We start from the raw sequence: 17,183 nt of genomic DNA, 5'->3' as shown, positions 1-17,183 counted from the left end.
GCGACAGTATGTCACCCAGTTTTTCAAAGAAAAGGTGGGTGTGGTCTATGAGTGGTGGAAATGTGTCTGTTAGCTACGCGTAGTCCATTGTAAATAATAATTGTTATATTTTTTTTTTACTAAGCTGACATTAAGTACTGTTAATATCTATACAGGGTTTTAATTTCACTCCTATTTTAGCTGACATTTAGTAAATGCAGGTACATTTTGAGCAGCTATTCATACTAAATCAGTTGTCCCTCCCCCTGGTGCCAGGACCAACAGATCCATCTCTAGACTTAGCAGCCCTGTCCCCGCATACTGTAAGTGTTATATTTTCACAGCTCAGTGTCAGTAAATATTGTGCAGTTAGTATTGGACTACAAGATAGATGCAAGCCTGTACAGGTAGAGTTATTTAAAGCATAAATGAGTCAGTTGGGTTCTGGAGGTGTGGTTACAGCAATTGTGCTTGGTTGGCGTGGCCTGGACCTGGTGGTAGGGCCCAATGTGATATCTTTCCATGGGGCCCAGAATCCCTGGCGTGTATGGCCAGAGGGCAGGACCTATGAACACATTTACTACCCAATAGCATTGTGAGGCTGAACAAAAGGACCTTTTGACTATGTAAATGTAGTCTTTTAAAAAAATTAAATTAAATTTACTGACTTTTTTAGGATAGCTTCAAGTAATGTTGTAAAATTACAACCGGGGGTCTTACAGGATTAAGGGCTATTGTTTATTGTTATTTAATTTATGATGTTTATTCTTAACTTATCATTTAATTTAAAAACTCTTATTTAAATGATGTGTGTGTGTCTCTGTATTCCTGATGATACACTGAGAGAATGAGCTCATAGGGCTGCTGATCACCATAAGCTAAACAGTCTGTATATTGCATTACATTTGTATAATGTAAGCTTCGTTGATACTTTGCCTGCGGGAATACGGAAAAAATTGTTAGATATACTGAATATTATTTGATCTATTCCACCACTTAATCCCAAATAATGTAGAGGTGTGTTGTAGGTGCCTTAAATAACCCCTTATTTTCTAGTGAGATGTATTTTTATGTTCATATAATAGTGATTTCAATGCCAGCCCAAAATGATCACTGGTTCCATCCTGGCCACCCTACTGAAAATGTCCTGGCTCTGCCACTGCTCATGTGTATTCACTCTCTGTCCTAAACTGCTTGTGGGAGCTCCTGCCCCCCCTCCCTATGAGCCCACTGTGCTCTGATTGGTCAGCTCGCCCACTCTGTTCTGATGAGTCCACCAACGTTACAGCGGAACATCAGTGATTATGTGTTACAATGGCGTTAGCAACCAGAAAATGACACCAGTAATGACAAACTGATGAGAATGCTGCGTGGGGTCTGGGTGCCGTGTTGGCGGGACGTTGTGGGGCGGTGAGGGAGCTGTCGATCCGCTCCCTCACCGCCGCCACCACTCTTAACAACGTTAGCAGACAGCAGAGCAGTGGGAGCCGGTCTAAGATCCAGTAGAAATTATAAAAAGTAAAAGTCTGCTGCTTATTGTTCTACTAGGCCAAAATAGCGTCAAAGAGTATGAGAGTGCGTTAATTAATAGAGAGAGGAGCTGTGGATTATTGTCATTGATTAATGCATCAGTGTTTCTTAGGGTCAAAAACACTAAACTCACAACTTAAAATGAAAACGTTTAGTTTATTTAATAAAAGAGCACATGTTCAATGTGAAAAGTGACTATATAGATTAGTTGCAATTTGGTTCTATATATATATTATAAAAATTATAATCTTTTTTTATAAATTCTTTTTTTTTTAACACCTTGAATTTCAGGGGGGGCGTGGGGCTCCGCTGGCGGGGCGTGGGGCTCCGCTGGCGGGGCTCCGTTGGCGGGGCGCAGCGCCCCTCCAAGACAATGGTAGGGGAAACACTGTATATATATATATATCATATATATAGGCTAAGGTCCCGCTGCTGACACGATAGCAGTCATTTAGTGCGCATATGTGTAATTAAACCCATGATATCAAAATCTCACTCCAGCCAGGTACCCAAAGTTGGCAACCCTGGTTAACCATTGTTGCTCTTATTCGTATATTTATAAAGAGAACGGTCTCATTCGGTTTACTGCATCCACGTTTACTGACGATGTGGTACATTATCTTTCCGGGGTGACCTGACAAATCAGTGTAGAGTCGAAGAACGCCCCTTTCCGGTGTTTCCTCCGCCACGTGCGCTTTTAACTATTTATCACCACATTTCAGAATTTATTTAGTTTTTTATCAGTCTGAATTATTATATGATAAATGTGTTCAGCTAGTTTCAATCATGTTTACGTTAATGGGTACTACGTTTTATCGTTGCTAGTTCGCGTGTTATCGTTGTTAGTTTGCGCAGTGATTTAGAACTGTTTGGAGTGTCTGGTTCAGTGAAGTTACAGTATTGCAGTGGCCTAATGAACAAGTCTAGAAATGTCATCACATTGTCCATGTTGGGTCCAAATGTAAAAACTATAAAAGCACAATGTGTGGAAAGGGGTAGGTGGAATAATGTGAATGTGAAAGTTCATTGATATAAAAAAAACAATGTACCATAAATGCATAACCTTACGTGCAATTTGAAGAATGAATGCCTCTAATGACTATAAATAAAAACGTTTTGATAATTCATAATTAAGTAAATCATTTAAAATTGAATACCTTTGGGTTTTAGAGTATTGATTGGAGAAACAAACTACTAAGCTTTAGGAACACTTGGTGTGCCTTTTTAGGCGACTTTCTATACATTTTGTAGACTATACTGTAGAATACATGAGTCAGACAAATTGATTTTAGATTAACTGATAATGAAAGAAATCATGATTTCATCTCAAATCAATATTGGGTTGAAATCCATTGTTGTTAAACATGTAAAATAAACAAAATTATCCTGCAAGCCCCTCAAAGGCAACCAGACTCCTCGCTATTTACAAAGGCTTTCACCGTTGACATTTTTATGTCTGGAAATATAGTGAAAAGTCATGCAGGTGAAATTTTTGTGTCATGTTTTATTGATTCCAGACAATGATGGATTTTGTCTTAAGGCACATTTGGTTATTGACTAACTGAATGCTGTAAATGGAAGCATGACCATAAAGAGGGAAAATCCCCAGCTAGTATGAGAGAGAGAAAGAGTGGGCCTGTTTTTTTAAACAGATTTTTTTCTAACTTATTTATTTAATCGTTTATTTAGCAGGGATAATGCACATCAATGAACACTTAAAACAAAATGTGTCAAGCGTAAATATGCCAGATTTAGCTTTGAGCTAATTTCCATCCGCAGTCTCTCAGATAAAACATTTAAGAAAATGACATTTTACAAACATAGCAAAAACAAATACATGATATGCAAAAAGTGCAAAAGAGCAAGAGCAGCACACAAGTATTTATCACATGGTAATATAATATAGCAGCAACGACATATAAAGTGCAAGAGAAGATACAAGAGATACATAAAGTGCGAGAGGAGATACCCCTGTATTAAAGTGCAGTTAGCGGTGATTGCACGGATGTTTGTTTCTCAATCATTCTTTGAGTTGGCCTTTGAAGGTATTGAGAGTGGGACAATCCCGTATGAAGAGCATGTTGTCTCATCGGTCTATATTCCTTAAACCCTTTAAAGATGCATCATTATAAGCTTTATAAAATGCATTCATGCACAAAACAAATAGGATAAGCTCAGTTGTGAAAACAAACACTTACAATTGACACCTAGACTTTTATAATTATATTACACAAATGTAAGAGGAAAACAAACGGTACAAAGCACACAATGAATTATTAGCATATAATTCCCTCATTGTATATTTTGATCTCACCAGAATAGATTCCTGGAACTTCAGCCCTGTGACCCTCACTGACCCCACCTCTAGGGGGCACTGCCCACCATATAGCTCGGAGGGCTAGAATAGTGTTCATGCAAAGATAAGTAGCAGACAGTGGCTGAAATTGCAAAAAAAAAGGAGAGCTGTGATGTTGGATGTTTGAATCAGATGTTTATTTTCAAATTACAAAATATCATCTGCTTATAGTATATAAATACTATAATAATATACTATATCAAAATATACTAAATCATAGCGCTTGTTTCATGATGCATATCATACCTCCAGACACTTCCAAATATACAGAGCCCTAAAATGCTTAAAAAGCAGAGTATGGAGCAGTCTTTCTAACCTTAAAACAATTGCAATTTTGAGTGTTAAACCATACTGTACCACAACTTTTTATCTTATGTGTTTTAAAAATAGTTATACTTGATTTGACCATCATACTAATAATATGGTTGGCTTAGAAAAGTAGATTGTTCATACCACAGGTGAGAATGAACTCATGTTTTCTTCTGATGATCAGTCAAATCTCAATTAACTAAATCAATCAATCAACCAAACCTTAACTAAAATATAATTTCAACAATAACAATGACAACTATTTTGTTAACATGGGAAAACTTGCATACAAACATAGACACTCCAATGTCATGTATTTTTCCAACAACTATAACCTAAAACATAATTATAACTTTAAAGAGCGTACAGCTTCAAAGCATACTGTGTACATTCAAACCAAATCAATCACATTGGCAGGCATGTACATAGTAACAGCTGCTGACACTGTGGCTTCTGGCAACAAGCATGATGACTTTCAACACAGTGTGGTAATAACACAAAAGACAGGAGGAGACAGTAGTCCAGCTATTTTAATATGCCGTTATGTAAGAGTGCGATCAATCACAGGCTTCTTTCACACCTTTAACCTCCAGGGATTATTATGTGACTGTGATAGCTACAATGGATGGTAGCTGTCTCACAAAAATAGTTCCTTCATTTCCTTTGAGGACCAGATTAAACCAGCAAAAGGCTACGAGTGTTTGTGTGGCCCTATGTGAACGAAAATTACAAACGGCAGCCATGTTTGTTTTCCCAGAGAAATGCAGCCTTGCAGACTTGAGCAAAATGAAGAGACACAAGCAAACAAAGAAAAGAGTCAAAGAAAGAAAACGAAAGAGATGGATAAAAAGACAACAAGAGAAAACCAAAAAGAAAATGATTGAGTGTAAGTACAAACACTATGAGCTGTGCCCATCACCTGTTCCCCATCGAGAAAGTGGTGTGACATTCCACTGTTGTGAACACAGACATATTGCCCAAGTCGGAAAAGGCAATCGAGGGGAATATATGATTACAATCATTCATCTGTTAAAGGCGATAAAACTGACATGTATGAAGTCAATGAGTAGCTGGTTTCCGCTTAAAAGTTGGCATGGTTTAAAAGTAGCCCAAAAAAGAAAAGAAAAAACGAATATAACACTTAACATTCCCTTTTGGAGTGATCTGATGCTGATTCAGACAACCTTTGTTTTGCCTGTCTGTCACACAGTCTCTCTGTTCAGGGCTATTTAAGGCATCCCTGAGACTGTGCCACCAAACAGGCTCAGGTTATCGCTTCTGCACATCCACAGTGACGTAACAACACTAACCCAAGGATTCAACCATCCCTCTGTCTCAGCTAAAGTAGAACTTTATGTGATTGTTAGCTGTATTGAATTAAGAAGCCTGTGATAGACATAGCTTACATGCAGAGACACCAATTGCATAATCTCTTTCTGAAATCCTGTGGTAAATCCATGTCTAAGTGACAGCACACTTTGACATGCTTTCCAGCCTGTGCAGTTAATGGAAAGACTGCTGAAAGCAAGACAAAGCTCCCCAAACACTGCTCTGTTGACTAAGGGAAATACCACTATGTGGGGGAGTGGGTGTCATGTCAAGACTATAAATAATCACAACTTTAAACTCCCTGCTGCAATGAATTATTCCAACAGTAACAGATCTCTTCTTTCTCCCCTCAAAATTTGCCGGGATCCCTAACAATGGCTCTTTCAACTGAGGAAAACCACTGAGAGGCAAATGGAGAGGTAAAGTGCTTAAGCTGGATTGGCAAGTGGAGAAATGTCACTTAAGTAATGTTTACAGTCCTCATAACAAAGGGATATAACTTTCTTACTTTCATCACTGATGTCTGTCCTGGGGTGTCTTTGTAAGCAGTGATACCCGCAGTACTTTGTTCTGTAATTTGGCATTTACGGAGTCCATTAGTATCAACAAAGCATGCAAAGCTGGTAATCTACTCAAATAATTCTATAATGATTACATTCTTGAGGGAATAAATAGAAACGAAACGGGTCCAGTAAATTACGTTGTTGATTGGTTTTGGTGGTAAAAGTAATGTACAACTAAAAATATTTTTTACTTTGCCTTTCGTGGAAACACTCTCAGATTATTAAGGACATATTAGGCCACCAAAACAAACCTGATGGCATTCACCTTGACTGACCCGCCACATGAAATCCCTTCTGTTTACTTTGAAAAGATTGTTTCTTCTTAACCAAAGTAAGTGTAGAACCCTTTGGAGGTACTACAAATAGAGTCATTATTCAGAAAATTGACCTTGGAGCATTTTCCTTACATCCACAGTTTCATGCCAAACATGTGGCCCAGTTTAAAAACAGTTTTAAATGAAGTGAATTCAAAACAGAGGGAAGGCAATAACTCGGAGATATGAACTGACGCAGTGCTTTCAGGAGCTGTAATGAGGCTCATTATAGAATATCCTTAGGAAAGACATTGAACTGGAAAGTAAATAAATGTGACATCTGAAGTGTATACGTATAATATATACACAGTAGATATCTCCTAAAAAACCCAGTATTGCACACACACAAATTATTCACATGCTAAGAGCTTGGGGATATTTCTCTCAATTAAATATCTGATCAGGAGTTGTGTTCTTGCATGCTTCGCTTCTCAATCTCGACCAAAACATTCCCGGACATGAACAAGTAACTGATCCACAGCCTACTGGCTGGGTTACAGCTATAACACCTGTGTTCTGTTTATACTTACTTCATAATGGAAGCAATGAGTGGACTCGCCTTCTTCACATGTCTAAAGAACAGCCCTGAGCAAAAAAATAATAGCTCAACAAGTTTCCAGGTTTCAGTTGCCCACTTAATGTCCTATCTCTGGCCAAGGCTTCAAATACTTTTACGATCTGATATCCAAACTACCTGAAGCAACCCATACAAAAATACATAAATCCAATCCAATCCAATAAATCTAAATATAGTTTTGATAGGTATGTGATGTCAGGATACTTCTTAATTGACAAAGAGTTGAGCGTGGTGCATGTTTGTGCACAATCAGATGGGTGACTAGAGTCAAGAGGTCACTGCAGTCCAGAGTAAATATTGACTTAGTCCACAAGACAGCGAGCAGATAAAGGACTGAGTAAACTTCCACTGGCCTTTAATAGTTGGCCCCTTTCCTGTTGTGGGGGGACCTGCAGATGTTAGGAGGGTTAAATACACTCACTCACACAGACAGGCCAAAATTCCCACAGGCACCGGTGAAGAAGGTGAGCACACAACAGCAAGAAGGTGGGCAGGCCTGGATTCCACAATGCATTATTTTTGTTTACAGATACAAAATACTGCTGAAGCATCCACACAATTCTCAATTTGTTTTAAAGTCTAAGTTTTACTGAGCTATGTTAAGCTATGATAATAAAATGGTTAGTTTACAATAGTCTTGACAAAATGACATATTTTTCCTCCTCTGCAGTGCTTTTTCTATCAGCAGGCCTCACAATGGACAGAGAGTAGCTCTTAAAATAAATCTTTACTGTAAGGTTAAACTGTAAATTGAAATGGGCTTTCCTGTGAGTTTTTCAAATAATGTCTTTAAAGTAAAGAAAATGTTCACGTCCCTCCATAGAAATGGATACAACTTAGCTAATGACTGTATTGGCCAAAAATAAGTTGGAAAGTTGTAATGTATAACTTTGAACATTGTTCCTCTTATCTTCATGATGGAATAAGAGTGTGTATATGGATATTTGTATCTACAAATCTGCAGCTTACTTTGCATTTTGCTTTATTTTCAATAAAGTACCCTCCAAAGTTTATATTTTAGTTCACTATTAAGAGAGAAACCATGTATCCAACGCCTTAGCAACACACCTGTCATTATAGCACAGGAGCACAGATGCATCATCATGTCATTGTGTGTAATCATGTATAAAAAAATGGAAGTGGTAAAGGCAGCCAAAGACAATAAGACTTACTTGTTTGAAAAGGTTTCTTATAAAACTAACTGATGTGGGTATGTAAACCGGGCCTTTTAAGTTAAAAGCTCCTTCGGATTGGACTCTACCTGCAAAAATTCAACAATAACATCCCCATATAAAATATATATATTATATATATATATATATGGTCAATTTTGTGTGTGTGTGTTTATTCTAATGTGTTGTCCCACTTCCCAACATCTAATTATCTTGTTGTTTGTGTTGAATGTGTGGTCCAATTGTGCTTTTATTGTGTTACTGCCCCCCTTGAAAACAAGATGGTCTCAAGGAGTTATTCCTAACAAAGAATTTACCCCAAAAACCAAGTCCTTCGTTAAGAATTCATTCTCTATACTCAGCATTTTTATAAGCCATAAGTGTAGACCCTAAAGTATAGCCCTTCTCCACTTCCTGAAAAACGTGCACCCTCAACGCATTATGCGAAGTAGCAGGTAGCGTTGAGCCGACTGAATGTTCTCAGTCAAGTGTAGCTATGAGTCTCTGCAGCTATACAATCCAACCACCCCCGGCAGCAATTCTTGCAACAGTGGGTGATTGTCTGGGGCTCAGGAGCCAGTCAACCCCTGATGCATACATACTAACTCTCCCAGTGAATTCAAGGGAGGCCACACTTGTTCTCTGTCAACCCAGGCTCTCATTTTCACTCTCAAGGACACAAAAAAATGTATCTCAGGATTTCAGGTTCACTTTCTTTTCCATCGAATGCAACAACATAATGCATTGTTAGCACAGCTCTTTTTTAAGTTCTTATCTGGAAGGGATTCATAATTGAGTACAGACAACTTGGACCCACTTCTGATGGAAGAAAATACATTTCCTGTTGAGTAACCTGTGGAGGCGTGCACATTTCTCTAGCCCCACAGAGCCAGCTGAATGTAACAGGACAACAAAACCTGCATGCAGGATGTCAATAATAAACACTTCCATGAGGAATGTTTAGGTTTAAAGGCACTAAATAGATGTTTCCCCTATTTAAACACTAGTGCATAGTTTGATTAATTTGTAAGATATTCAGTCTCTGACAGTTTCTCTAATCCCTATTTATCATTATACAGGATAACAAAGATTGATCACTGACATTATTACTTACAAGCCCATTTCTGTGCTTGTTTTCCAGCGTATCATAGCTATGTGAATGAAATACAAATAATTAGAAGGGTGTACAGCAATAGAGCACATGGTATTCATATTATAATGTAAGAGATCGCAGGCTGCATGTTCATGTGGCGAGTTCAAAGCCAAGACTAAGAAGACATTTATCAAGATCAACTTAGAGTAAAAAAGAGGCTCACACAGTAAACCTTTCCACATGTGCAGCTGTAGGCTACTGTGGCATGAATGATTATTGTGCAGAATTTGCAGAAAAGTCAACAGAAAACGAAGATATCTTATTGAAAATTCCTAAAATAAAAAACAACAATAATAGACAATAAAGATTGTAATATTAAATACATGCATGTATTGTATTGCTCGTCACGTTTTGGTTGCAAAACCTTATTGCTGGCTGCAGAGACTTTGTTTAGTAAATTGGCGCCCCTGTTCAGGAAACATGCCCGACAACTGCAATAAGTCCTGTAGTTGCCATTTTATATGAAAAGCAGTTCTAGAGGCAGTTTCAGAGGCGCAAATATGCACATGTAGCATAACATCTGCATACTATTAAACCAAATGCTCACTTACGTTGCTGCCGCGGAAACGTGTCCACTCCTTGTCCGTTGAGCTCCTAAATGCATTTGTATGCATTTGTCCAGGCAGCAGAGATCTGGGTGAAAACAGAATCACACTCAAGAGGATACCTGCTCATCGGCTAACCATTTGGTAACAGCCAAAGGAAGCGTAGAGTGGACGGATGAGTTCTGCCAACTCAGAATTTCCTCATTGCATTGCAGTCCGGAGGAGAGATCTCTCTCACTCGTTCAAACCAGAGCTTCTCAGATCCTTTGCGCTCTCCGGCGCGCAGTTATCAGGCTATTTCTATCCAAAGTGGAGACGCGCAACAGTTGCATAGAAAAAGTTGGCTAGGAGAGCGGCTGGTCAGACAGCAGCAATGACTGTGCGATACAGAGTCAGAGCTCGACTGCTTCTCTCAGAGTGATCTCCAACACAACAGCAGATCCAGCCCTGTGCGTCTTTACCCCGAGGCGGCGGTTTCTGCTATGTGCCTTGACTTGCACCGATGCAAGGGGACCCGTATTCACACAACTCCTACCAGCTGGTGGTGTTAGATTTCACCTCTTACAGGCTCGTGACATCACAGATCGACTATGGCTTGTGTTAATCGATGCCTTTTGTCTAGATTGACTACTGTGCTAGGCTAGCCTAACTCATATACAATAGGCCTATGCATCTAAACTGTAAACTCAGCAGGTTGGAGAACATTTTTTAGTTTTTAACAAAGGAGAATAAACTTGCTTGTGCATACATGGTCCTACTTACACACACACTGAAATAATGGCAGATAAAAAATGAAAGAGATCAGCTGGTGCAGCCTCTTGTGGTTTGCTGACAAGCAAATCTGCCAGGTGATGCAGCTCAAGGCACTGATGTTCTGGCATAATGGCAAGAGTTCCTGTTGTCCAGCCATCAGTCGTAGATTACACTTAACACTTTATTTTGGCATAAAAACATACAGTGAACAGTCTCTGCAGTCCAGCAGGAGAGAGAGTTGTAGTATGACACAGTACAGGTTCATTTGAATCGCATAAGCACTTGGCATGAAGACAAGCCACAACAGGTAAGTGAGAAAGTATTTTGGGCAATGCTCTATTGGTTAATGATCACAGGGGGTTCAAACTGTAAAAATGATGCAAAAATAATCAAATAAGAATGTCAAGTTTGGTGTGAAAATATGCAACAGTACAGTATCTGCAGCCAGAGGCATGGAGCATGTGTAAAATGATCGATTGCATCCCGGTCTGTTTTTTCTCTCTCCCTTCAGCATAAAAAACACTTATGTTAAAAAGTTATGTTTCTTAATAATTACACTTATACTCACACAAGTAATTATATATTTCCTACAGACAATCATGCACAACCCTGAGCATGTTTAATATGACATGTAAAGGTCTAACAGGTTAGGTAGCATGTCATGTGGATTGACTTTTTTATATAACGTTAAATCCAGCTGCTGCATTGTTTTGAGATTTACACAAACAAAGATTTAATAGATGTATAAACTCTTGCAGTGTTTACCATAAAACCTTTTTGCTCTGGCACTGATTATCGTCAGAAATAACCCTTCTTTGTTCCTCTATAACCAAAGAACCACTGTGTTTCCTCCTTGAAAATGACACCGTTTCTTTTTCTTTATCTTTCCCATCGATATTTCCAAACAAACTGGCTCTAACCTACTTCCACTTTTCCCGATCAAGGTTAACCCATTAACCTAGAACAAACAGAGCTCTGTGGACCCCCAGCCCTCCCCCACATACTCCAGCATCCTCCTCTGGATGTCTGTCGCCTCCCTCAGCTAAACCTGGACGGCGAGAAAGTCCATATGGTTTGCAGTTTAGGGAACACGGGGACGCTCAACAGGAGACTTAGAGGAGACAGAGCAGTTCCTGCCTCTAATCCCAGGTGGAGCAAACAGGGTTTCTTAACCTGGCACAGTGAAAGGACAGTTACAGTGAACAGTCTTTATTATACAGTCTTATAATACTCCTTGTCACAATGCCCAAACAAGGAGTATTATAAGAGAGGTCAAAGTGACATGGAAACTTCAAGCCAGGCTGCCAGCTACTAAAAACAGCGAGGTTAATAAAAAGTGTTAATTCTTTGATTTGTGGCTGCAAACAAGCTATAGAGGCCTTTGTGTGTCTGTCGCAGTGGCTGAAACTCTCCTATCCCTCTTCATCAAAGACAGTTGTCACGGAGGAGGAAGCACTTTGCAGTTGATGCACAATCTTTCTCTCTCTCTCTGTCTCTCCCTTTCTTTAGCTGGCTTTGCCATCAGCCAGCATCTTGGGATAGCAATTCTTCAGCCAGATGTTTTCTTCCACTTACAGAAACAAAAATGTTGAAATGCTGGTTCTCTGACACGACCCGACTGTGAATCAACATCATTAAAGGAATAACATGATCAGACAGTTTGTAGCAGATCACAGATATTGCCATCATCGGCCATATTTTTGTAGAGTAAAAGAGCATTTGCTATTTGGTAACTTGTAAACAAAGTTTGAGTCCGGACATGTGTCATATTGATAGAACTTTGATGTAATCATTGATGTAGGGCCTATCATGCTGCAAAAAGGTTCTATGAAGGTTGTTACCATAAAATTACTTCAGCCAAGTATGCACGCAGATTTACAGGAAACTTTTCAAGATGAATGTTCTCTTTTTTCTCATGTCCAGATGTGTACTAATCAGTCCATTGTGCACCGTAAGCCCAAAGAGTGACTGTTGTCCAATAATCAGAATCAGATCAGCTCTCTTTTTCTCTCTTGAGGAATAGGCAGACGCAGATGATTGCACACTGACCCTCTCCTGAAACATGTGTGTTCTCCTCTGAAAGTTTCATAATTTATCCGATTAGATTACAAATAATTGGAGCCAGAATGATAGTGAATGGATCAGTGTTTTCAGACAATAACTGCAGAGATTTAGAAGTACATAACGGCTAGGCAAGATTCTGATCAGTGCAGCATATGGGCACAGACAAAATCCTTCCATATGATCAACAATTACATAATGCATGAAGAGAACATGTCTATTCTAGTTTGACTTCTTAACATACTATTCTATTAGAGGGCGGTGGTGGCGAAGTCCATAGGGATTTGGCTTGGCAACTGGAAGGTCACCAGTTCAAGTCCCGGAAAGACCATGTGCTACCGAGGTGTCCCTGAGCAAGGCACCGTTCCCTATACACGGCTCCCCGGGCGCTGTACATAATGGCAGCCCACTGCTCCTAACACTAGGATGGGTCAAATGCAGAGAAACCGTTTCGTTACATAGTACCTGTACTACGTAATGACAATCAGTTGAGTCTTCTTCTTCAATACTATTCTTTGCTCTTGCTGGCAGCATGTTGTGAGTAGTAGATTTGGACTTGAGATGCCTCTGGCCCCACTCCCAGGTCCATGTACCGGCACACTCGTGATTTTCATCTCCAGAGTTTCCCACTGGACATCCTGAATTCAAACACCATGTGCTGGTTGGAGAGCATATTGTCTTTCAGGTTAACATATAATAGTGCAGTAAAAGCTTGTAAATGTGGGGTGTGTGGAAACTTTAATCCTCGCAGGACCAGAGTGAAGCCAAAGTCAATCGAACTGGATAAAGACAAAATAAAAGTGGATGAGGAAAAGGGAAGGCTCTACGATTGATAGATCATAACATTACATGTTGAATTGAATCAGCCAGGAGACATAATAAAAACGTGCTTTTGAGAGCCTACTGTTAGTGAATTATTCCCATAAAAATACAGCAGCAGTTGGTTAAGCGTGGCCTCATTAGGTAAACAGCTCAGTGTATGCCATGAACGAGCCTCAGCGAGAGCAAAAGTTGGCGTGTATGCGAGGAGGTTGACTCTACCTGCAGACTGAAAAGACACTAAACCTGCCTCTGTCTCTAATAAGTACACTGTAATTTCTGTCCTGTGTGCGTGTCATCAGCACGTAGGGCTGTTATTTTCATGTGGGGAGAGAGTGGGCAACAGCTGGGAGAGTGCTTAGCAGATGGTGGAATACAGCACAGTCAATAGCTGAAACAATGCTTCATGTAAGAGTGTGTGTGTGTGTGTGTGTGTGTGTGTGTGTGTGTGTGTGTGTGTGTGTGTGTGTGTGTGTGTGTGTGTGTGTGTGTGTGTGTGTGTGTGTGTGTGTGTGTGTGTGTGTGTGTGTGTGTGTGTGTGTGTGTGTGTGTGTGTGTGTGTGTGTGTGTGTGTGTGTGTGTGTGTGTGTGCATGCAGTGAAGTGAAGTGGTTTGCAGAGCTTAAGGGACCATGGGAAAGCAGGGAGAGAGGGGCCAGGGGAGTCCAGGGTAAAGGGGGAGTTTGGGCTGATAGGAAGTTTGGGAGCGTGCAGGGAAAGTGAAAGTCCCTTTGCGGGCCATATGGGGTGGAGAGAGGGCACAGAGGAGGAACACACACGCTGCAGGGAGGGGTGTTGCCTCATGCCTGGCTTTTCATTTTCGTTGTGCAGCCTTGTAAGCAGACCTGATGGATTTGATGTATCGCTCTTGAAACAATGCCTGGTTAGTTGATGAATCATTGCAATAATATCCCAAAACATAATTTAAATTAAAGAATACTAATAAGGTATTTATTTGTATTTATTATAGTAAAATCAGCAGAAAGATTTTTCTCTTACTCTTTCTTATATTTGTGATTGTTTAGCAGCATTAACAGAGTTTTTTTTTAAATGTGATTAGTTTTGACATGTCAGGCAGGAGTTTACGAAACCCAAAATAACAAGCGCATTAGTCAGCTTTTAAAAACCCCGGACTTCTAAATGCTGCCAAAACAACACTTGTTCATCCTGAATTACTCACATTTAATATTCATGTAAAATTGTTTATGGTTTTCAGAAACATCGTTAAATAACATTGCTTGGGGAACCAGTGCAGTGTCTGTACTTGTAGTGAATATTCTCAAGAAAAGAAAAACTGCCTGGAAAGAACTTTTAAACAGGAAAAGTAGATGTGCTGAGTCAGATGAAAACATGTTCTTCATCATACATTGGATATAATTAATGTCCAACCCCTGCATCCTTGCTGCTTTATTTCCCTGGTGGCTCTGGAATTACCTGTTTTTAAATCAGGCCTACATAGTAAAGTATTCTGATGGTTTTCCCCATCTTTCTCACTGAGGGGGAAAAAGGAAGATTGTGCAACTTCCAAATGATACAACTTCAGTGGAAATTTGAAGGGAAGTGGCTCCACTGTATGGGCATGCAAGCTGTCAAGCTTTAATTTAGGGGAGGATGCACACTACTGTAGAGAGTATTTAACTCTTTGGTAGGTACTTTAGGATATGATGATACACAATTCAGATAAAATCCTACAGCGTTTGCTAAGAGACATACATAAAACATGTGTTTTCAGACACAGAAAAGTAAGCATCTAGCACGGTGGCCCTGCAAACATGATGAATGACTAAAGAGCGATGGCAAGGCAGCATTATAAGGTAAATTGGTACTGACACCCAGAGTAAGTATACCAGTCAGTGCTTCTCTGATTGTGTCCTGTGTGAACTTGAAAAGCTAATGTGGAGCGATGACTGTGAGGCTTCGTCAAATGACAAATACAAATGTGTGACAATGTTTCGTAAAGAAAACTTAGAATAATATTACTACTATGCATAGATTTCCCACATAGACTGTACTTTGCGGAAACTTTCCTGTGTTCAACTCACTAGTCGGATTTGCTCACACTTTTCTTCATTACATTGTTATCCTCATTACATGCCGATCCACCTCATCTGTTGAAACAGTTTTACATCTTACCGTACTCCATTACATTGGGAATCAATTCACCCAGTTCACTTTAAAACAACATGGTTAAAGTACTAGCAAGACATTCTGGGCAACCTGGTTACTTGCTTTCTTATTGAGAGTTAGCATTATGTATTGCAAATGTGTTCTCTACATAAGTAGACAACCTTTTCACACAATATTGCATGCTTTCATTGTTTATATGTTTTGCACGATGTAGTGAAAAAAGGTAGATTTAAAGTTCTGTTTTATAGGCACAAAACTACTGATCATACCACAGGTAACACGATCCAGCTTGCATTTAAACTGGGTGTCCTAATTCAGAAAACCTGGCCAACTTGGAGTAGAATTGGAGAACATAACTCTGTCTGTTTGTCTCAGAGGGATTAGGAGAGGAGAGGAGAATAGAGAAGAGGAGAGGAGAGGACTAGCCTGATTTAGGGAGGAGTAGAAAAAAGCCACCTTGACCTTACTTTCATCTCTGGAGCTGATCCTCTGTCTGGCGTGAATTCTCTGAGGAGCTGGCTGTGGAACAGAGACTGGCTTTATGCTTGCTTACTACAATGTTCCTCATACAAAATCCCTTTTCATTTCTCGAGAGGGTTGAGAGAATGGCTTGAAAGGCATGTTCTTTCTTATCTCCAGTGATACCATTAGGCTGCGGGTAATTTAGGCCTGATCCCAAACATTTTCCACCTAAAGTGAAGCCAGCAGTAATGATGATATCATCTTTATGCAGGGAAGAAGTGTTGGAAAATCATGATAGAGAAAGCCACAAAGAAAATCGTTGTATCTTGAACCCTATTCATTCTTGAGCATAAATCATGTTTCCAAATCCTGTGTTTGGCGCAGATATCCTTTCATCTCTCCTGATAATTCCTCCATTTACTGTTACCATTAAAAAAAAAAAGGCAATCATAATAGGCTACTTATTCTTGATTAGATCATTTGAGTAATCCACTTAAGGAAAAGTTATTCCTTAGATTATAATATCGATTGCACTCTCATAGCAGCATCTGGCAAAATTAGCACAGAATTAATTGATCGTTTTTTGTACCAAACTGACTTCTAATGCCTAAAGTTGGAGATATTTTAACTACGTGTTAAACAGGACGCAAACACGTTGTGAAAAAAACGTTTGATATCTGTTTTAAACCTATCCAACATAGACAGCGAGAACAAGCCAATCAGAGGCAGAGTAGGGCGCATCAGGACTTTACCATCCTAGGAAAAGTAATTTCGGCTTGCAGAAGGCCTACAGCTATGAGAGTGGTATCAATCTACTCATTTATTCCAGGCAAGAGAGAAAATAAGCACATTCCCCAAACTGTCAAACTATTCCTTTTAAGTTAACTTTTGTTGTCAGGGAATGACACATGCACATACCTTAGCTGACAAGGAAAGTCTTACTCAGCACGGACAGAAATAGGTTTTATTACTTTAGGAAAACGTTCTCAGTGAAACGGTTTTGTGACAGTGTGTGGAAAACACATGTTTTGTAGCATTTGGAAGTATTTGAATTGACAAACACTAAACAAAAACCGACTGTGGGGAGATATTTGGAGAGCAGTTTGCAGTCCATTGTCGCACAGAGTAACTGTCA

At 39.5% G+C, this 17,183-nt stretch overlaps 1 protein-coding gene across 1 annotated transcript in view; it reads right to left on the bottom strand.

The window, feature by feature from the left end:
* LOC117542448 (collagen alpha-1(XXIV) chain) overlaps positions 1-10,372 on the bottom strand; it is a 90,499-nt gene extending 80,127 nt beyond the window's left edge. Inside the window, exon 1 of the mRNA XM_034210139.1 lies at positions 9,834-10,372. Coding sequence (XP_034066030.1) covers positions 9,834-9,886 — 53 coding nt within the window. The 5' untranslated portion in view covers positions 9,887-10,372. The remainder of the gene's footprint in view (positions 1-9,833) is intronic.
* Between the last annotated feature and the right edge of the window lie 6,811 nt (positions 10,373-17,183).

The sequence above is a fragment of the Gymnodraco acuticeps genome, unplaced genomic scaffold (assembly GCF_902827175.1).
Source record: "Gymnodraco acuticeps unplaced genomic scaffold, fGymAcu1.1, whole genome shotgun sequence".
NCBI lineage: Eukaryota > Metazoa > Chordata > Actinopteri > Perciformes > Bathydraconidae > Gymnodraco > Gymnodraco acuticeps.
Note: the sequence above shows the minus strand (reverse complement) of the source record. Positions and strands in the feature narration are given on the sequence as shown.